At 48.9% G+C, this 22,247-nt stretch overlaps 1 protein-coding gene across 4 annotated transcripts; it reads right to left on the bottom strand.

Moving 5' to 3' along the window:
* Nucleotides 1–773: 773 nt before the first annotated feature.
* LOC125432365 lies at nt 774–16,858 on the bottom strand. 4 transcript variants are annotated; one of them, XM_048495820.1, is made up of 4 exons: nt 15,523–16,858; nt 6,146–6,359; nt 2,033–2,147; nt 774–834 (listed from the first exon to the last, which is right to left on the bottom strand). In XM_048495820.1, exons 1-4 carry the CDS (start codon nt 16,325–16,327, stop codon nt 817–819), a joined length of 1,152 nt encoding a protein of 383 aa, XP_048351777.1. In that variant the 5' UTR covers nt 16,328–16,858; the 3' UTR covers nt 774–816. The 4 variants fall into 4 exon arrangements, with proteins under 4 accessions (XP_048351777.1, XP_048351776.1, XP_048351775.1 ...); XM_048495819.1 differs by lacking the exon at nt 774–834 and adding an exon at nt 1,398–1,867; XM_048495818.1 differs by lacking the exon at nt 774–834 and having other exon boundaries at nt 1,399–2,147; nt 15,523–16,349; nt 16,415–16,858.
* Nucleotides 16,859–22,247: the final 5,389 nt, after the last annotated feature.

Consider the following 22,247-nt stretch of genomic DNA (forward strand, 5'->3'; position numbering starts at 1 on the left):
TGGGAGGGGAACTCTGGGCTACAGGCGTTAGCCTGAGAGAGGTGGCTCTGAGTGCCACCTCTAGCACCCGTTGCGGGAGGTGAACCATCACTGCCCTCTGAAGCTTGAGAACGGTCCCATGCCAAGGAATTGGGGTCCCTTGGTGCATCTTTTTTCAGGATTGTCTAGTCCAGAGCTGTGCACATGGAACGCTGACACAGGCTCTCAGATGTTCAGGAACTACAATTCCCATCAGCCCCTGCCAGCATGGCTGAGTGGCCATGCTGGAGAAGGCTGATGAAGGCAGATTCCTGAGCTGCCTCTGGAAAACATGATTCCCCAGTCTAATCAGAGATGGCAGTGAACAGCCTTTTCCAACATCTGCTATCAGAGAGCCTTTCAACTGAGATACCGTTATCTTTACAAATCATTTTTTAAAGTGGGGGGGTGGTGGTTCTGGGGGGGGGAATTGCTTGCTTTCCTCTTCCCATCAATCGATGAAAGATATGGAGGGGAGCGGTTTCCTGTGTGTGGAATGGAATGAGGGCAGAATTCTGTTCCAGAGCCATACCAGGACATCAAAACCAGGGATTCCTCATACTGGGTCAGAGAATACTAATCTCTTGTGTGAAAGGGCACACCAGATTCCCATATCCCGGGTTGTTCTTCTGCTTTGCTCTAGTGTGAAGGAAGAGCACTGAACTGGATTACAAAGGACTGCAGCAGAACACCTTGCAATCCCAGAGGTTCTTATGTCACCCTGGAATGGTGAACCCAGGAGAACCAGACTGAGCCGTTCACTGGAGAAGGAAGTGCCATGGGCATGTCAGGGGGCAACTATTGGGCCCACATCTCCTGTAACAAACATCAAAATTGAGAAAACTAAGCCCTGTAACAAAGTCAGGGAGAAATACAACCTGTACATTCCGGGGGGGGGGGGGATCCCCCATAGCTGAAGATTAAAACTCAACCCCAATAATACCCACATACAAGGTTTATTTTTATTTATTTTATTACTTTTCTACCCCACCTAATTCCTGACAAAAGGGCAGCTTACAGTATAAATTAAGAGCCAATATAACATCGGAAAATCACGAGTAAAACACTACAATATGAATGCCACTCTAAAACAATCCTATAGAATTCTAAAAATCAAATACAGATGTCACCATACAATAAATCTTAAGCCTAAACTCATCACTTTCTATTATTTCTCATCACTCTCTTTTATTTATTTGCTGGGGGGAGAGAAGGGAACAGAGGGGGAGAGCCAGGGAAGATGTATTTTGTTTAAAGAATGGAATGGAGTCCAAATATCCGTCGCAGTTCTTTTTTTTGCCCGTGTGGCTTATGAAGGTAACGACGGATATTTGGACTCCACATTCCCGTTAACTCTTGGCGATCTAATTGAGCTTACTGTTGCCTCTCACACCACACACACATAGACTCTGATCTCGAAGTCTCTAATTAATGAGACGCCCAGTTATATTTGGCTGATATATTTCAATGTTCTGAACTTACCTGTATATTTGCATGTTGCTAAGTTATAGGATATTTATAGTTGTGACTAAGAATATAGTTATCATAAATCCAATTGCACTATTCCTTGCATTGGGCGTTTATTTTGGGGTTGTTGCCAAACCTGTCCATTGGTTTATATTTATGCCCGGTTGATTTTTGTTCCTTGTAAAGGACGCCAGGGCTCTAATCATCATATGGCAGAGAAGGGATTGACACAGAAAGAAAACGTCACCTGCATCAGTCTGCTGAGTTTATGGCAAGATTTAAGTGTGTCTTGTCCTGGGTTACGCCTGCTTCTCCCAATGCCTGTCCAGAGATGTTCCGTTGCACAATCACAGGGCTGCTTCGGAGAAACCAAAGAGCTGCCCTGGAAAGTCAGTGCAGGGATGAAGAAAAAAAAGCAGGGTATCTTAATTTTGAAGTTTGTGGCGGAGAAATCATTCACCCGCCGAGACAATCGCCGAGTGTCGGGCAGGCAGAGCAGGGGGGGATGTAACCCGGCGGGGCGAGCCACGAAAAACCAAAGCCATACCACGTAGAGGCAGAAGAGGTTGTAGGCCATCAGGGCGAGGTTGGGGAAGAAGGACAGGCCGAACCCGAAACCTCGGTAGGCACTGCAGAGATGCAACGTCACCCAGTAGCTGAACCTGCAGGACAGAGGAGACAGGAGCAGTGAACTGTGGGGGCCCAAAGCAGAGCCCCAAAGCAGCCCAGGGCCCGTCTGGCTCGGTGGGGTCTCCTGTGATTGGCAGCAGCATTTCCAGGGTCTCAAACTTCTGTCGGCTGAAATCCTTAGAATCTGGGGTTTTGAATTTAGCACTTTCCAGCGTGCAAAGAACGTGCTCAACCACTGAGCTATAGTGTAGCCCACCTGACCTGCAGCAGTGCGGAGGGAGAGAGGGTGGTCTTTTCCCAGAATGGTGCCCTGTCAGACCTAGCAGGACAGTGCCCTGATGCGTAGGAGTCTGTTTTGTTTCAGATACTCCATCATAAGAACATAAGAACATGCCAGCTGGATCAAACCAAAGTCCATCTAGTCCAGCTCTCTGCTACTCGCAGTGCCCACCAGGTGCCTTTGGGAGCTCATCTTGGGACTGTCTCTCACCTTGTGAGCAAGAATGCCTAAAGGACCTCCCCCCCCCCGCCCCTCCCCAAACCTCATGCCTGGCACTTATTCAGGAAATAACATTTGAATATGAACAACCACACGCCTGGGTGAGACCAGTTCTCTTTTGTCTATGTTCACCTTCCCTGTCAGTCATCACCTCCTTGTGACCATTTATGTCTGGGGTCTGCAACCTGCGGTTCTCCAGATGTTCACGGACTACAAATGCTGGCAGGGGTTGATGGGAATTGTAGTCCATGAACATCTGGAGAGCCTCAGGTGCAGACCCCTGATCTATGTTGTAACACCCATTAAGGGTCATTAGAAGAAGAAGAAGAGTTTGGATTTATATCCCCCCTTTCTCTCCTGCAGGAGACTCAAAGGGGCTGACAATCTCCTTGCCCTTCCCCCCTCACAACAAACACCCTGTGAGGTGGGTGGGGCCGAGAGAGCTCCGAGAAGCTGTGACTCGCCCAAGGTCACCCAGCTGGCGTGTGTGGGAGTGCACAGGCTAATCTGAATTCCCCAGAGAAGCCTCCACAGCTCAGGCGGCAGAGCTGGGAATCAAACCCGGTTCCTCCAGATTAGATACACGAGCTCTTAACCTCCTACGCCACTGCTGCTCCTGTATTATCCATAATGGGTCAGCCATCAGGTCAAATGGTCTGACACTCAAGACCATTACCTCACCTGGAACAGCAGGAAAAATCCTTTCTTAAGGGATCTCCTTGGCCCCATGTTTTGGCCTATAAAAGCCCACCCCAGACCCCAGTCATTTGTTCAATATTATCACACCACCATGGTGTTCAATAATATTATTCCATCCGCGCTGCTCATCCAGAGCCTAGTGCTGGTCATTAGGTCTCTGCTTCCTGGACATCCACTACGACTGGTAAATATAATTTTGATATCCCATCTCCCCCTCACTCTCTCTCCAAAACCTGTCTTTCACCTAACCCTAACCCTAACCCTAGAAAACCTTGCATGTGTGTTTTTACCCCAGTAACTGAGTGACTGTGAGTGAGATTTTATTTTATTCCATTTGTTGTTTTCCCAATAAAACCACTGAAAAGGAAATTTATTTTTCTCTGGTGCATCCTTATAGTGAGCTGATATATAAATAAATATATATATAGCGATCAAGTTACCCTTGCTCCTCAAGCGACCTTGTGCTCTAGAGCTAATTTCCACAACCAAAAAGGGACGTTGCGTCCCACCATTTTGGGTAACAATAGGCAGGGGTGTCCAATTGTGGTCCTCCAGGGGCTGATGTGGTGGCCCCCCAACCCTGCTGCAACACTCAAGGTCACAGCAGCCAATAGTGGGTCGCATCCCCTGCACACTTGCCTCTCCAGTCATCCCCGGGCCAGGCCTTCGCACTTGTGCTTGGGAGCCAGGAACAGAGGGAATGTCCCGCCCCCGTGCAAGTAGAGTGGGAATGAGAGAGACCAGTGGTGGGATCCAAAAATGTTAGTAACAGGTTCCCATGGTGGTGGGATTCAAGCATGGTAGCCAATGGGGACTGGGCGGGGCCGCGACGAGCGTGGCGGGCATTCTGGGGGTGGAGCATTCCTGGGCAGGGCTGTGGCAGCCACTGCGCCGGTCCTAGGGCGGGAAACAAATGCACGCAGGCGCAGGCTGCCACGCACGCCGGTGCACCTCCTGCTAGACTGCTTCAAGTTCTGTGCACTACTGCTGAGAGGAGGGGCGTAACTAAGGCAAAAATCACGCGGCAAAATCACCAATTAGTAACCCCCTCTCGGCACACACAAATAATGAGTAACCTACTCTCAGGAACCTGTGAGAACCTGCTGGATCCCACCTCTGAGAGAGACCCATTGACTGATCTTACTTGTTTCCTTAAAAGCATCCATGGCCTCTCCCTCACCTGACATGCTCACACAACTGTTGAAGCCTTCCCACATTCATTTGCCAGAGCCTCATCAGGGATTGGCTGGGAGTGAGTCGTCACCATGAATTCCTGGCTTACTGAATTATATCCCCCCTCTGATTGGAAGTTGGTGCTGGGCTGCTGGCTCATCTTTGTAACTGAATTTATGGCCACTGAACTCTTCCCGCGCTTGTGTGCTGGAACCCCATCAGGGATTGGCTGGGAGTGAGTCATTGCCACACGTTCCAAGCTTGCTCAATTATATCTTAGGATATTAATTTCGAAGTTTGCTGAATTAACCCTTTTTTGGCCATTTGATTTCACAGAAGCCTGGAGCTGGAAGTGGTGATACTCGCCAGCTAGTTCAACCCCTGGCTCAAATTTGCTTTTAGAGTGTGTCCATACCACCACCACCACCACCCATCTTTCTTTTTAGTCCTATTTCATGGGAAAAAAAGAAACCAAGGAATATCTAGAGCCGGGGGGGCCGGGGAGGGGGCAAGAAAAAGAAAGTTGGGGAGGAGGGGGAGACAAGGAGAAACGGAACCACGTGGTGGCAAAGGAAAGCCCAGGTGTTCACCAGCACCTGTTGATGCTCCAGTGGCTGCAGTCGGTGTTGCAGCTGTGGCCTGCCTGCTGATTGTGAATGTGGGCTATGAAAGAAGACTCCTGCATTCATCTAATAAGGTGTTACGGCTCATATTCACCGGTGCTCGTTCTCACGTGTGGAGCTGAGGTTTAACCACTTCTGGGTTTCCAAGGGAAGTCGAGATTGGCCGTCAAGAGGTCAAAATTGGAGGTGGGGATATTTTATAACCCCTCTTGATTCTTTCCTCTTTCAGCTCCATCCCATGTCCACTAGACTGCACCTTCACAGAATATGCACACAGGAAGCTGTGATTTAGTGGTTAAGAACAGATGGATTCTAATCTGGAGAACCAGGTTTGATTTTCTACCCTTCCACATGGCTGGCAGGCTCTAATCTGGTAAACTGGATTTGTTTCCTTGCTCCTACACATGATGCCTGCTGGGTGACCTTGAGCTAGTCAGTTTTCTCCAAACTCTCTCAGACCCACCTACTTCACAAGGTGTCTGTTGTGGGGAAAGGAGCTTATAAACCACCTTTAGTCTCCTTACAGGAGAGAAAGGTTGGGTATAAATCCAAACTCTTCTTCTTCTTATGTCCAACCACCGCATTGGTCCATCTAACTCAGGGGTCTTCAAACTATGGCCCTCCAGATGTTCATAGACTACAATTCCCATGAGCCCTACCACTTGGCCATGCTGGCAGGGGTTGATGGGAATTGTAGTCCATCTTCTGGAGAACAAAATGATATCTCCCGATGATGCGTGAGGGCAGCGCTCCAGATGTTATGGACTACATTTCCCATCAGCCCCTGCCAGCATGGCCAATTGGCCATGCTGGCAGGGGCTGATGGGAATCGTTGTCTGTAACATCTGGAGTGCCAAAGGTTCGCCACCACTGATTAACTCATTACCTCAGGATACTAGTTGGTGAGGAAAGCATCAACTGAGGGACTTTGGGCCTCTATGCTTCCGTTTGTGGAAACTTGGTGGGCCACTGTTTGATCCAGTAAAGCTCTCCTTTGGGAATCCAGGTTGGAGTACCAGGAGAGACGGTGGCTTACCTGCCAACAGAAAACAGCCCAGCAAAGATGGGGATGAGGCGGAGATGTTCCTGAGGGATGAAGGTGGCCGTCACCACCAAGTTGAGGCAGAAGATGGCAAACTGGTCCACAGAGGCTGCAACAAACATCTGATGGAGCAGGACTGTTCGGGAGCAGGTGTCCAGCGGACCAAGGCTGCCCAGGCACAAGGCCGAAGAGGCCCTCAAAGTGATGCCTACAGAGGGAGAAGAGAAGAGTCGATCTTTGGGAACACTCTTGTTGTGTCTCACTACCAAAAGCAGCAGCGGGCTGACAAACTATGAAGTGCAAAGGAGCGAGAAACTTGCATTTTTAAAATGAAACCAGAATATCCATGGAAGGCTCCTAGAATTCACAGAACAGGCTCTGGCATATTTCTCCCTTCCTACTTCCTTCGCGGGCCAGTGCTTTTTGCTCAATTGCATTTGAATTTTCTCAATAAAGTCATTTCTTGACTAGGGATGTGTAAACTGGCACCTTTTGGGCTCCCAGAAGTTGTTGCCAGAAACCTTCCTTTGTTGCCAGTGTCCCAAAATAATGTCATGTGTGGAATTTTCTCATTTAAATTTTAGATTAGATTAGATATTTAATTTATATACCGCTCTCCCCCGAAGGGCTCAGGGCACAACAAAGTAAATAAACAATAATATAATAATATAATAGGACTAACAATACGTTGCTGCTGAGATTGTTTCTAATAATGCTGGCTTTGGGTCTGATGTATACTCTGTTTCAGAAAAGGATAAAAGCGCTGTCAGTAGTGGTGAGGTAGAAGTGCATGCTTCCACAGTAGAAAATAGTCCCAAAGGACTATCAGTAGGTGAGCAATGAGTTGCGGGTGGGGGGAGGCATGTTCCATTCCTCCTGAATTCTGGTTTACCTAATGAAATTCCTTCCCGAGTTGCTTTGTGCATGCTTCGCTGCAGTCAATGTGGATCTCCATCCCCCCATAAACCAAGAAATCTGAAGGCATTCATTCACACAACTGAGCGGTGTGTCACCAATATGCATATACGCCCTTGCACATTTATAAGACTGCAAAAAGAAGTCCCACCGAGATTGCTTTTTTGGGGGGGGGACAATGGCCCTTTCCCCACTTACCCTTGTTGGAGGGTTGCTGCGTGCAATTCCTGGCACGTGCCCCGGGCTTCCCCACGACCTCGCGCTCTGCGTGGGGTCATCAAAAGGCGCCATTTGAAAAGGCGCCAGGAATTCCACGCGTCGAGGGGGCTGCGTTCTCACTGCCCCTGAAGTGGGGAGTGCAGCTGGACCCCACGCTACTTTAGAAGAGTAGCGCGGGGCTTAAGGTAAGTGGGGAAAGGGCCAATGTGGAAAATGTCTTGACATCATTATATCGATTTTTTTTGGCGTCTTATCAATGCACACTCGAGCATCAGCAATTTAGAAGACAGAAACACAGTTGAACAGAAGGATGCCGCGGTTGCCCACGTGCAATGCTGTCTATGGTGGAACTGATTAAAAATGTGTTTGGTCCCACTTGAGGGAAGGTCTTTTGGAGCATCGCTATCCAGGGAGGAATTTGGATACGTGCAGAGCAAAAGCTCTGCTGTAGTGAGGAAAACGATGCTGGAAGGGTTCCTTGCCCCCACCCCACCCGAGCATCTAATTAACAGAATGATGTTTTGTTTCCGAAAACCTGCAATTAACAAGGCCCAAACGTCCTTGTCACACTGAAGCTGTTCTTGCACGCATCCCGTTATGACAGGAATGCTCAGCTTGGCCAAAATTCCCTGGAGTTCACCCGCGGAACACGCTTCCCATCCGTCCTGTTTAGAGACATAACAAAAGAGTGGCATTTGTCTAATTAAAATGGAGGAGGGGAAAGGGGGAGAGAATGCAAGCTGCCCAGTTTGAGAAGGGATGATGATGATGATAAAGAGGTCAAAGAATGCACAGGCGAAGAGCACAGAGAATTCTCGGAGCTGGAGTTTACATAGCTGAACCCTGACCAGAACTCCTCCCAACGTGCCCTCCCATAAATTCAACTGGACTTTGGAATTTGAAATTATTGCTACACTAGAACTCCATGCAATATCTTATTTCTACATCATGCTCTGAGATCTGCACATGTGTGGTTGGTGCAAGTTATGTATGTATGTATGTATTTATTTATTTATTAGATTTTTATAACCGCCCACCCCCAGAGGCAAGCAGGATGTGTTTGATCTCCCTAATAGCAATAAAGCCCATTGTGCGAAAAAATGCAAAGGGCTCAAGAAAACTGTTACTGGTCGTTTCCGTCACTGTTCCTGGCATTGCTAGCTCGTGCCTGAAGATCACACATTTGTTACAAGGCGCAGTGGCAGGAGGCAGTTGGAAAATTGGCAACTGCTTTGTTCCTTAATGATCTGAATTCCCCTAAGAGTAAATGTACTCTAAGAACATAAGAACAAGCCAGCTGGATCAGACCAGAGTCCATCTAGTCCAGCACTCTGCTACTCGCAGTGGCCCACCAGGTGCCTTTGGGAGCTCACAGGCAGGAGGTGAAAGCAATGGCCTGCTGCTGCTGCTGCTCCAGAGCACCTGGTCTGTTAAGGCATTTGCAATCTCAGATCAAGGAGGATCAAGATTGGTAGCCAGAGATCGACTTCTCCAGAAATCTGTCCAAGCCCCTTTAAAGCTATCCAGGTTAGTGGCCATCACCCCCTCCTGTGGCAGCATATTCCAAACACCAATCACGCGTTGTGTGAAGAAGTGTTTCCTTTTATTAGTCCTAATTCTTCCCCCCAGCATTTTCAATGGATGCCCCCTGGTTCTAGAATTGTGACCCTACTTTCATTTCTTTCTGTTATCTCATGGGGCAGGAAGCCAGGTGACTCTCTCTTACTATCTGCTGCAAACCTGGCTTGATACTATTGTTTGCCTGGCCAACCAAACCTGGCTTGATACTATGAGTCATGCAAGGCCCAGGTCAGATCCAGAAATGCTGGGCTCTGCAGCTTCTAAGCACCAGGACTGATCAATCCACTGAAATGCAATCACAGCAGCCTGTCCGCAGGTTCTTTGGCTGGATGGGCACGGGCAGGCGGGGAGTGCCAACTGCTGACCCCGGATGGCGTTAAGCTGAAAGCTGTACCTACTGTTTGGAATGTGGGTGTGCTCCTGGGCATCTCCTTAACCATGGAGGTCCAGATGGCACACACGGCGTTCTTTTATCTGCGCCAGGCAAAGCAGGTGGCCCACCCTCTCTCCCAGCCTGACCCTGCCGCAGAAATCCACGCAACAGTCACCTCCAGGTTAGACGTCTGCAATGTGCTGTATGCAGAGTTGCCAGCTCCAGTTGGTCCAGGGTTCAGCAGCAAGGGTGCTGACAGCGACCCCATGGCAGGCACATATCCACCCTGCTGTTAGAACTGCAAGCCAACAAGCAGACTCTGAGGTATTGATCAGTAGGGTTTATTGTTGAGGTAACAGATTACCCAAGCTTGGCAAGGCCAGTTCTGAACAACCCGGCCTTTGCCACCCCCTTTATTTTCCATTGTAAATCCCCCCTCCCGTTTTTCCAATGTCGTAAAAGACAGAAAAACAGACCCTGGAGCTGAGGCGCCCCAAGGTTTGCAGCAGATAGTAACAGAGAGTCACCTGGCTTCCTGCCCCATGAGATAACGGATGCAGTTCTCTCTCTCATGGGACCAGAGGGCCAGGGGAAGCCTAGTTATCTACAAAGCGTGTGAAGCCATAAAGTAAGGATCAAGGAAAGAATGCCCCAAATGGTGAGGGTTACATATATCTTTTCGTAGCAGCCTAAAAACTCTCTACATTCCTAATGATCGAATTGCCTACTACAAGGAGCCCCACATATCCCCAAGGGGTATCCTCGGTGTAAGAGGATAGCTGATCACCAGCTAAGGAAGGGGTCCCATCTAAGGGAGCATCTTCCACCACCTCAGACTGGCACCCTCCGTCCCCCAGACTCTCATTCTCCAAGTGCTGCAGATTGTAATCCAAAGAAGAGAACTGAATGAATAGTTCATGAACCCACCAGTGTGAGGGATAAAATCTTAAATAAGCAGCCAGAGGGCATGAACCATAGCCTTCTATGTCTCTACACTAATGCACAGAACATGGGAAATAAACAAGATGAACTTGAACTCTTAACACGGATAAGCAAATATGATATAATAGGCATCACTGAAACCTGGTGGGACGAATCTCATGATTGGAATGGAATAACTGAAGGGCATAAACTATTTCAGAGAAATAGATCAAGCAAGAAAGGAGGAGGAGGAGTGTTATACATCAGGGATGATTACACCTGTGAGCAGGTCCATGACTTAAATCCTGGAAGCCATGTTGAGAGAATCTTGGTAAAAATTAAGGGAGAGAAAAACAGCAGTGGTCTCATTGTGGGGGGTCTATTACAGACCCCCCAGCCAGACTGAAGAGTTGGATGAAGCCTTCCTGGAACAGTTGACCAAACTTTTGGAAAAGAAAGAAGTAGTAGTAATGGGAGATTTCAATTATCCTGATATTTGTTGAGAGTCAAACTGTGCCAAGACCATCAGGCCCAACAAATTTCTCACTTGCCTTGCAGACAGTTTCATGGTCCAGAAGGTGGAAGAAGCAACAAGGGGAACGGCTATTTTAGATCTGCTCCTAACCAATAATAATGACCTGATAAGTGGAGTGGAAGTGGTAGGATCCTTAAGTACCAGTGATCATGTTCTCTTGGTTTGTTATATAGTGGTAAGGGGATGCTAAGTGTAACATCCTAGAGACACATCCTAGACTTTAAGAAAGCAGACTTCTGTAAGCTCAGGAAACTACTGGGTGTGATCCCGTGGTTAAAAATACTAAAAGAGAAGGGAATGCGTGATGGATGGGAATTTCTTAAAAGTGAGATCTTGAAGGCACAATTTGAAAGTTCCAATGAGGAGAAAAAATGGGAGGTGTCTCAGGAAACCAGGATGGACGTCTAAAGAACTTCCAACTGAGCTAAGATTTAAAAAGGACATGTGCAAGAAATGGAAAAGGGGGGAAATCACCCAAGAGGAACTCCAACAAATAGCGAGGATGTTTAGGGAGAAAGTCAGAAAAGCTAAAGCTCACAATGAGCTCAGACTTGCCAGAGAGGTTAAAAACAACCAAAAAGGCTTTTTTGGGGCATGTCCGTAGAAAAAGGAAGAAAAAAGATAGGATAGAGCCACTGAATGGAGAAGATGGCAAAATGCTAACAAGATCCTTCTTGCATGGTGGTGCCCAGAACTGAACACAGTACTCTAAGTGAGGTGTGACCAATGTAGAATAGAGAGGTACTATTATGTCCCTTGATCTAGACCCGTGATGGCAAACCTATGGCACTCCAGATGTTCACAGACTACAATTCCCATCAGCCCCTGCCAGCATGGCCAATTGGGAATTGTAGTCCATGAACATCTGGAGTGCCATAGGTTCACCACCACTGATCTAGACACAATACTCCTATTGATGCATCCCGGAATTGCATTGGCTTTCTTGGCTGCCACATCACACTGCTGACTCAGGTTCAGTTTGGGGTCTCCTAAGACTCCCAGATCCCTTTTGCATGTAGTGTTGTCAAGCCAGGTGTCAACCATCCTTTATCTGTGCATTTCATTTTTCTGCCTAAGTGTAGAATCTTACATTTATCTGGAATGGGTCTAAGAGGAGGGCAACCAAAATGGTAAAAAGTCTGGAATCTATGCCCTACGAGGAGAGACTTGCGGTCTCTTCCAACTCTATGATTCTAGCACCCTGATACTCAACTGAACATGTAGGGAGGGAGGGGTGGCATGCAAGGGAGGGGAGAGAGGGGCTCCGGCATCTGGACATGGCCCACCCACCCTAGCAGAGGGAGAGGGAGGGGAGGCATGCAAGGGAAGGGGAGGGAGGGAGGGAGGGGAGGGAGCAAGGACGTAGGTAAGGGGTGGGTTCTCGGGTTCAAACCCCCCCCATTACATGTCCAAAGCAGAGGGCGCAGTTTTTAGATTAGAAGCACCAAAATTTCAGGGATTTTTTGGGAGACTCTCCTGATGATACTACCCAGGTTTGGTGAGGTTTGGTCCAGGGGGTCCAAAGTTATGGACTCCCAAAGGGGGTGTCCCCATCCCCCATTGTTTCCAAGGGGAGCTAATAGAAGATGGGGGTTTGAGGGCCCATAACTTTGGACCCCCTGAACCAAACTTCACCAAACCTGAGTGGTATCATTAGGAGAGCCTCCTAACGATGCCTTGAAAGTTTGGTGCTGCTAGCTTAACAACCGCACCCCTGACATCAGGCACCCCCCAAATTTCCCCAGAATCTCCTTTTAAATCCACCCCCTTCGGCATGGATTTAAAGGGAGAATCTGAAGTCCCCAGTTTAAACATTGAAAGTGATGCTGTTTCAGGGTGGGGGATAATCAACCCCAAAACAGCATCACATTCAATGTTGTTTTAACTGGGGACCCCAGATTCTCCCTTTAAGGTGGATTTAATAGAATTTGGACTCTCTAGTTTAAACACTATTGAAAGTGATGCTGTTTGGGGGTGGATTCTAGCATCACAGCAGCCGCCCATGGGGGGGCGTGCAAAACTCAGATTTTGCACTGGGCTCCATTTTCCCTAGCAACGCCTCTGCCCAGAGGGGAAGGCAGAAGGGTCTGCCGGCCGGGAGCCCAGGTGGGGGGGGGGGGGGAAGGGCGTGGCGCGGAGTCTGCCATCCCCAGCCTCGGAGAGCTGCACTTATAAGCACTGAGGTTGAGGGTGGGCTTGGGGAGGTGTGGCCACGCCCCCAGAGGCAGGTGGGGGCATGGCCCTGCCCCCTGAACTTCCCCATAAAAAATCTATACCTACGTCCCTGGGAGGGAGGGAGGGGTGGCATGCAAGGGAGGGGATGACAGATACAAGCAATTTTGTCAGCAAAATGTATCACGAGTGTCACAGTGCGCCAGGTGCAAGGAAAACAGCCCTCTTCCACTACCCAGAAAAGCTCCACAGGACACGATGGTGCAGACCAAGAGTGGCAGAAAAGGATCCACTGAACATCACAGAAACAAAAACCCTGGATTCCGTTCCGAGCGAGGAAGGAACTGAAATGTGGATTTTCTGTCAAAGCAGCAGGGATGGGAAATGTGAAGCAATCCCTTTGGATAAGAACTAAGCTCTTTGTGCAGGTTGTGTGTGCGCGCCATGAGGCCACAACTGGCTTATGCCAGCCCCACAGGGTTTTCAAGGCAGGAGATATTCAGAGGTGGTTTGCCATCCCCTGCCTTCATGTGGGCTGAGAGAGTTCGGAAAGAACTGTGACTGGCCCAGTTTCCCCTCAGCAGCCTTCACGTGGAGGTTATAATACGATATGCAAGCTATAATTTAGCTTCTAGGGCAGTGGTGGCGAACCTTTGGCACTCCAGATGTTATGGACTACAATTCCCATCAGCCCCTGCCAGCATGGCCAATTGGCCATGTTGGAAGGGGCTGATGGGAATTGTAGTCCATAACATCTGGAGTGCCAAAGGTTCGCCACCACAGTTCTAGGGGCAACCAATATATCCCCCCAGCTCTGCAAATTTTCAAAGCAAGGGCGAGAGCACAACTGCTTTATGGAGCGCCCATTTGGTTAACACCCAGCAACAGTGCCATTAGATCATTCCATTCTAAATTTCTGCACAAATTATTTGGCGTGCCATATGCAGTTCTATGTGCAGTTCTATGTCTAGAATCTGGCCAATACTCTATAGAGGCCACTATCTGGTTAAACATCATAAAATTTGGGCTGCATATTCATTATCAAAGCTCTGACAACTCACTGACGCAACTCACCTTGAGAGGAGGAGGAGGAGGAGGAGGAGGAGGAGGAGGAGGAGGAGGAGAGTTTGGATTTATATCCCCCCTTTCTCTCCTGCAGGAGACTCAAAGGGGCTGACAATCTCCTTGCCCTTCCCACCTCACAACAAACACCCTGTGAGGTGGGTGGGGCTGAGAGAGCTCCGAGAAGCTGTGACTAGCCCAAGGTCACCCAGCTGGCGTGTGTGGGAGTGTACAGGCTAATCTGAATTCCACAGATAAGCCTCCACAGCTCAGGTGGCAGAGCTGGGAATCAAACCCGGTTCCTCCAGATTAGAAAGACGAGCTCTTAACCTCCTACGCCCTGCTGCTCCCTCCATCACTCTAAATGGTGCACAACAGTTATAACAAAGATTGGGGAATTGGGCTATGATAGTGATTCTCTGAACATGCTAACCCTTACTGAGACATTTGCCCTCGTCAAAGAGCGGCTACTAGCAATGGATTATCAACAACTGCAGAGCTTGGCCAACAAATCCTGCTCGCCAATGAACGTGGCAATTCCATTTGTGCAGGGAAACCCAGCCTACTATATTGCAGTGCTTACCAACTCTATATATAGGAGAGCCTACATGCTGGCTAGATTTAACATTATGCCATCCCTGCTCCATAGAAGAAGACTCAAGGGTCTACCAAACGATACGAGCCTTTGCCCCTGCAGTCCAGGGCAGTTGGATTCCATTGCGCACATTCTCCTCCACTGCCCGCTTTACCAGAATCCAAGATCCAGCTTATTATTACAAATCATTGACTCTATGAAAACCCTGACAGAGCTTGATAAAGTAAATATGCTCTTAAACTGCAATGACCTTGACTGTTGTCTCGCAGTGGCAAAGTTTCTGGCTGAGGTTGGCGAACTGAACTTATGATCCAGTGTGAAGTTTTATCTAGTAATTTTAACTGTATTTATATTGTATGTTCTGTATGCCAATAAAGGCTGATTGAAATTGCTATAATTTAGCTATACGCTTTTATACAGCTTTCTTCCGACAAAGAAGAGTCTTCCCCTCTCTTTTATTCCTACAATAACCCTGCGAAGCGGACTAGTCAGTGCGAGGGCTTCACAGCAGAAATGCCCATCCAATAGCAGTTTTTTAAAATCAGTATTTTTTGTAGGCTGTCCAGCCCAATAAAACCATTTTGCCTGCCTTGATTTTGGCTCTTGTTTCTTCCTCTGCGGTTACCGTCGTTTTCCCCATAACAAATGTGTGCTTTTCCCCAATGCTATGTCGGACGGCTACGTAAAAAAAAAGACATGCAAAAAGACCAGCGAATCATTCTCAACTCTGATGCCAAATGAAAAGGTTGAGGACATCGTTTCATTTAAAAAGCGAAAATTGCAAGAGCAAGGGTGTTCAACTCTGGCGCCCCAGATGTCCATGGACTACGCTTCCCATCAGCCCCTGCCAGTACGGCCAAATTGGCCATGCTGGCAGGGGCTGATGGGAATTGTAGTCCATGAACATCTGGGGAGCCAGAGTTGGACACTCCTGGGATAGAGTGACTCTCCCCTCTTAAGACGCCCCCCCCAACTTGCAAACCCCCATGCAGATTTACCGAGCAGGATAGGAATGCCGGCGATCAAAAGGCAGCGCAGAGCAAATGCCATTCGGCTGGCGAGTTCTGGACAGGTGGGAGCTTGGAGAGGCAGGAAGTAGTAAAACCCATACAGGAACCACGGCGCAAGCAGCAGGGCCACAAAGGCGGAAGCCACGGCCTTCATGTGGTCACTGGAGCAGCCACGACAACACTTGCCTCTCCCGCCACAGGAACGTGGGGCGGAGTCCTCCAAACTGTGGCAGGAAACGTGCCGTGTGGCTTCCACCTCCAGGAAGGGCTGATGTTCGTGGTGATCGGGCGAGTCTAGAACCTCAAGTTGGCCCTGCTGTGCCACAGGTGTCTGTGGGCTTCCTGATAGCGGTTGGACAGCATCCAGAAATGACGTCTCACTGGGCATTCTGATGGCTACGGTCTGGACCCCATCTTGAAGAGTAGCATCCTCCACCAGATTTCTAGATCCATCCATCGCTTCTGGTGGCCCAGGATTCTTCTGGGTCACAGGATTCTGAAACCTACCCACGTGGTCCACCGTTGCCAGTTCTGGAACCTGCACCGCGACAAGACTGCAAACGTTCCCCTCCTTGTCTTCCTCATTCTCGGTAGAGTGAAGCTCTTCCAACGAAGATTCAGGGCTGTCGGAGATGGGGGCCAAGGAGATCTGGGTGTCCAGGTCAAGGAAGGGTGAGAAGGAGAGGCGGCTGGGGTCGATGTCACGTAGCTGTCCGATGATATCCACGAGGGAGTCGTGGACGCTCTCAAACTCTTTCAGCTGACACTGGCCGGCTGGACTCTTTGCTGTCATTGTGTCCTGGGCCCTAGGAGAGCTGAAGGAGGCAAGAAACCAATGAGGGCAGGCTGGAGACCCCAACCCCTAAAGAGGACTACAAACCTGCTGGTCAAATATTTGGCCGAACCCTCCAGCAATTGGTTTTCATCCACTGTCTTTGGCTACCCCTCGCAGATCTGCATCTCGGCCCTTCTGGGGGCTCCCCAGATAGCTGCCGTTACCTCATTTCTGATAAAGCTCTAAAAAAAACAGTAGTACAAAGGGGCATATAAATTCTAAACATCCCTAGCACAAATGCAGGCGAAACATCAGGAGAAGATGCTACTGGAACACGGTCATACGGCCCAGAAACCCCACAACACTCCAGTGATTCCGGCTGGGAAAGCCTTCGACAATACAAAGAACAACACTGTTTGTCGACATTCTCCGGCACGCAGTTTCCCACGGAGCAGCTAAAAAATGTTTCTGAGCATGATGCCTAACCTTCAATCCATAGAGGGGAGGTGGCAGTCACCTTCTAGCCCCGTGGTGGCGAACCTTTGGCACTCCAGATGTTACAGACAACAATTCCCATCAGCCCCTGCCAGCATGGCCAATTGGCCATGCTGGTAGGGGCTGATGGAGTAGTCCATCTGGATTATAAGTGCTCCTACTATCTAACTGTCATATATTTAAGAATTGTGGAGATAAGCAAAAGAAGATTTTTGGAAAGGGGAAGAGTTCTGTGTATCCTTATCCACAGTCCTGAAGAGAACCAGTGGTTCATTTTCTAACCCAGAGCTGTTGGGGGCAATCATATCCCATCCTCTAACCCAGATGGTCCCCTTTGCTTCCATAATAGCACACAAAGGAATCAACTCCTAATATGCTCAGAAAAGTGAAGTCCGTCTTCTATATTTCTTGGTCCCAGAACCCAGCGGGGAAGGTGTGTTGTGACATCAGTTAACTCCCCATGTGGCTCAAGGTGCTAGAAAGGATTCTTGTGTATCACTGGCAATCAACTAATTCATGCCATCGCATTCTCTGTTACAATATATGGGTGTGAAATTTGGATGATGAAGAAAGCTACTTGAAGCAAGTAGATTCCTTTGAAATCTGATGTTGGAGGAGTTTATGGACACTGTGGAGGCTGCAAAAAGAGATAAACCAGAGGGTTCTAGATCCGTGGTGGCCGAGAACCAATTGGCCATGCTGGCAGGGGCTGATTGGAATTGTAGTCCATAACACCGGAGTGCCAAAGGTTAGCCATCACTGTTCTAGATCAAATCAAGCCTGAACTGTCCCTAAAAACTAAAGTACTAAACTGAGGCTATTGTACTTTGGTTCCATTATGAGAAGACTACAATCACCGGGCCGAATCATTTTTTAGGAAATTATTTCCTGAAGGCAGCAGGGAAAAGGAAGATCAACCACAAGATGGACTAACCCTATGGTACAAAGCAAGCCTTGGTTCTCCCCTTAGGAAGACCTGAACACGTACTAAGGACCAGATGTTTGGGAGGATATCAACTCACAGGGTTACCATGAGTCCGGAAGCTTAACGTGATGGCTGTAGTAGCACAAATTCATCCCCATCCCACTGTGCTGATTGCTCCAACTATTAAATCTGTCTGTTATTCCTCCATAGGAACCAAACCACTTCTCCCTAGGGCTCATGAACAGTCTTCCCAAATGAACAGGAATCTTTTGCCTCTTCTACATCTACTGGGGTGTACTGCTAGTGGGGCTTCAACAAAATCAGGCAAAATGGGGTATGCATATGCCTTCATTTGATCCCACCCCCAAATCTGACATTTACAACATGGGATCTGGTTCCAACTTGACCACCCAAAAATCTCTAATAATTGCTGGCCCCCCCCCCATGTTGTCCATCACCCCTGTTTTCTCCTGACCCAGTCTGAACCCTTGATCCCCACTTCGTCCCAAACTTCCCCTTTCCTTTTCGGCTTCTTTATTCTGGGTTTTGCTTGTTTCGTTTATTCTAGCCTTTTATCCCACCCGACTGACTGGCTAGGCTCACAAGTTTAATACAACAACAAATTCAATGCACACAATCAAGTAAACCAGCCTGATGCAATTTTAAAATGTGCATTTCATCAATATATCTTGGCATCGTTGAAAACTCCCCCCTCCAAATCTCTCCTGGAGTGCCACCCCAGAACTTTCCCAACACTTCACCCCCAATTCATCTTTCAGGTCATCCCCATTCTTCACAAATACTCCTGGGTATATCCACAAACCCCAAAGTCCACTTCTAGATCTCCTAGTCCCCATCACAAAATCCCTCCAATCTCCTTCTGCCACCCCTTTGCCAGAGCCTACTGTTTCCTCCCACTCCCATGCTGAGCCCGCTTCCCCCCATCTTGGCTCCTCCATTTCCAGCCTCTGCTCCACTCCCTCCCCTCAGATACCCCCCCCACACACACACAATTTACTTCCCATGTGCCCTCCAAAATGGTCCCCCGGAGCAATCCCACATGAGAAGTGGCCCTATTGGCCTCATTTCCCAAACCGGACCTTCCCCAACTGCCTCGGTTTCTCACCCCTTGCCACCAAACCGACCCTCCTTTGCCAGCCCCATTTCTTCACTCTCTGCCCCCCTCTCCCCAGCGCCCCACATGGACCACCGGGGCTCCCACTCTACATCTGGAGCGATCACCCAGGAACGTCTTCCCCGCCCCGCCCCCCCACCCCTTCCGGGCGCCCAAGCAACCTCTACAAACCTGGCAAGCAACAAGCTTTTCTCTAACTTCTGCTGCAAACTTTTTTTGACTGGATGCCGAAAGCGCTCTCACATGCCATTCGCCTGCTCCTGCCCACGCCCGCCAAGCAGCCAATCGCTGCTCCCCGAATCCCACACCGAAGGCTTTAGATATGCATCTAACCGCATTCAACCTCGCGGGTGGAGGGGGGGGGCTGGAGATCATTCAAAGGAATTAGGGGAGGGGCTGCAACTTATAGCAAGTGGCCCCGCTTTGTAGGGGAGTGGGGTGGGCGTGTGTGAATCCTGGCTGTTCCATTTTATTTCGGGCAATTCTGGGATTTTCTCAGAGCAGAGACAGAATCTGTTTCAAGGGCTGGAGGGGTTTGCAGTCAAGAGGATAGAAAGAGGGGTCCTGAAGCTGAAAGGGGGATAAAGTTGGAGCATAGGGTGGGAGATAATGGGGGGGGGGGATCTAACCCCTCTTCTCTTTTTTTTTGGGGTCACCCTCTATGTACTTTGGTGGTAGACGCTCAAGGACCTCTTTCGGTGCAGCGCTTAGAGCTCACTGCCATTTAGGGTTGCCAACTTCCAGGAGCAATTTCATTTGGGATTACAACTGGGGAATTCAGAAGGAGCCTGCTTGCCAGAGGGCATGCCTAGGCAAACTGGAACCCTGAGGGTGAAACCCTGCATTTGATACCCCCCCCCCATGGGCAGCCACCACTCCCCACCGTGACCAAGCAATGAGTCGTTTCAAAGTCACCATCACATTATAGAACATTACCCCAACTCACTGTAAATCTAATGACACAGCAATGAGGCCATGCCACACAGCGGAAATAATTTTTTTTGAAAATAATTTCAAAATGCTTTCAAAATGTTTTATTACTACAGTGAAAAAAACATTTTATGAATTGCTGGCTTATCATCCAGTCCCTACCAATTGGGGAAACAGCTATCACTTTCAGTACCCTAATTTAAACTGGAGACCCCTAGATCTCTCCTTTCTTCACTTAACTTGATGTGATTGGTGTTTGGAATATGTTGCCACAGGAGGTGGTGGATGACCACTCACTGGATAGCTTTAAAAGGGGCTTGGACAGATTTATGGAGGAGAAGTCGATCTATGGCTACCAATCTTGATCCTCCTTGATCTCGTAGATTGCAAATGCCTGAGCAAGACCAGGTGCTCCAGGAGCAGCAGCAGCAGCAGCAGCAGCAGGCCCTTGCTTTCACCTCCTGCATGTGAGCTCCCAAAGGCACCAGGTGGGCCACTGCGAGTAGCAGAGTGCTGGACTAGATGGACTCTGGTCTGATCCAGCAGGCTAGTTCTTATGTTCACCACCCTACATAATTTGGTACTAAATTATCATCCGCAAACTTGGCCACCACACTACCCCCCCCCCCCTACTTCCAGGTCATTTATGAATAGGTTAAAGAGCACTGGTCCCAAAACGGATCCTTGGGGGTTCACCACTTCCTACATCTCTCCATTGTGAGAACTTCCTATTTATACCCACCCTTTGTTTCCTGCTCCTCAACCAGTTTTTAATCCATAGGAGGACTCCCCCTCTTATTCCTCTCTTCCCTCTATCCACAGCCAGCCTCCCTAGTCTTACCCCCCAACTCCCTTGCGCTGCCTGCCCCACTGCAAACACTGTCAGTCCTGGTTAATTTTTGCTTGGGAGACCACTAAGGAGGTCTAGGGTTACTATGCGGAGGCAGGAAATGACAAACTGCCTCTGTTAGGGGCTTTCCGCACTACAGAAGGGAGCTAAGGTCGACTCGGTTCCCTTCAGTGGGGGGCGATTCCAGGCTGTCCACACAGCAACTTACTTGGCCCCCTGGAACTGAGCTAAGTGGGCGGGATCATCTTGGTGCCTGTTTCGCTCCTCGATCATGATTGGAGCTTGTGTTACCATGGGAAACAGGAGCATTCTCTTTTTTTTACAGTTTTTACAGTTTACAGTTACATGCCCGCCACGACTCTCCCGTTCTGCACATGCCACAAAAGCGGCTCCTGATTGGTTGAACGGATGAGGTGTCGTTTTGATGCGTCCGCACTTCAAAGCTTCAAAGCGGTATCGACCTTGTTCGAGCAGAAAGGTGCAGTTCATAACTGCGACAGGGATGTCGCAGTTCTGGGGGGGGGGAACTGAGGGGGGGAACTGAGACAAAACAATGTTGAGCTCAGTTGCAGTGCAGATACACTGAGGTGAACCTAGATAGAAACCAGTACAACTCTGTCAGTGCGGAAAGCCCCTTAGTCTGTTGCCATGACAGCCCCATGAGGAGTTGGTATGAGTTAACTGCAACTTGATGCTACTACAGAATCAGAGGCAGATTCTGCCCCAAAAGTTGGCGACTGGAGCCGTTGCTGTTAAATCTGGATTCATAACAACAGGAGCTTGAAAGGCAGCCGTGTGCTGGGATTTGACCAATGTCGAAGGGCAGCCTGAGAGAGGGAAGGAAAATAAATTCTGGTTGGGCTGCTAGAGAACAGGTTGTGTGAGGGCTTTGAAATGTGTCCCTCTTGGCTTCCAGAAATTCTGTGCCGCCTATGAAGGAGCTGCCTCCTAGTGGAGAGAAAGTGAGTCGGACCTTCCAGCTCTTGGGGTTGGGGTTACATTGGATGGAGATCCTCTGCGGCTGAGGTGGGGCGGGAGGGATTCTTCTAAGTGTTCATCGGCAAAGAGGTGTCTGCTAGCAGGCTGGGGGTGGTGGGGGGGGTGGAGAGTTTAAGATTTTGTTGAAGAAGAAGAAGAAGAAGAAGAAGAAGAAGAAGAAGAAGAAGAAGAAGAAGAAGAAGAGAAGAAGAAGAAGAGAAGAAGAAGAAGAAGAAGAGAAGAAGAAGAAGAAGAGAGGACGAGGAGGAGGAGTTTGGTTATATCCCCTTTATACTCCTACAGGAACTCAAAGGGGCTTACAATCTCCTTTCCCCTTCCCCCCCTCACAACAAACACCCTGTGTAATTGGGTGGGAGCTGAGAGAGCTCCGAGCTGTGACTAGCCCAAGGTCACCCAACTTTGGCGTGTGTGGGAGTGCAGAGCTAATCCTGAATTCCCAGATAAGCCTCCACAGCTCAGGCGGCAGAGCTGGGAATCAAACCTGGTTCCTCCAGATTAGATACACAAGCTCTTAGCCTCCCACGCCACTGCTGCTCCTTGATAACAGTTCTTTAACAGTTTAAAGGTTCATTTAGCATTTCTGCATTGCCTTAAATGTTTTCCA

The sequence above is a fragment of the Sphaerodactylus townsendi genome, linkage group LG05, assembly GCF_021028975.2.
Source record: "Sphaerodactylus townsendi isolate TG3544 linkage group LG05, MPM_Stown_v2.3, whole genome shotgun sequence".
NCBI classification, from domain to species: Eukaryota; Metazoa; Chordata; class Lepidosauria; order Squamata; family Sphaerodactylidae; genus Sphaerodactylus; species Sphaerodactylus townsendi.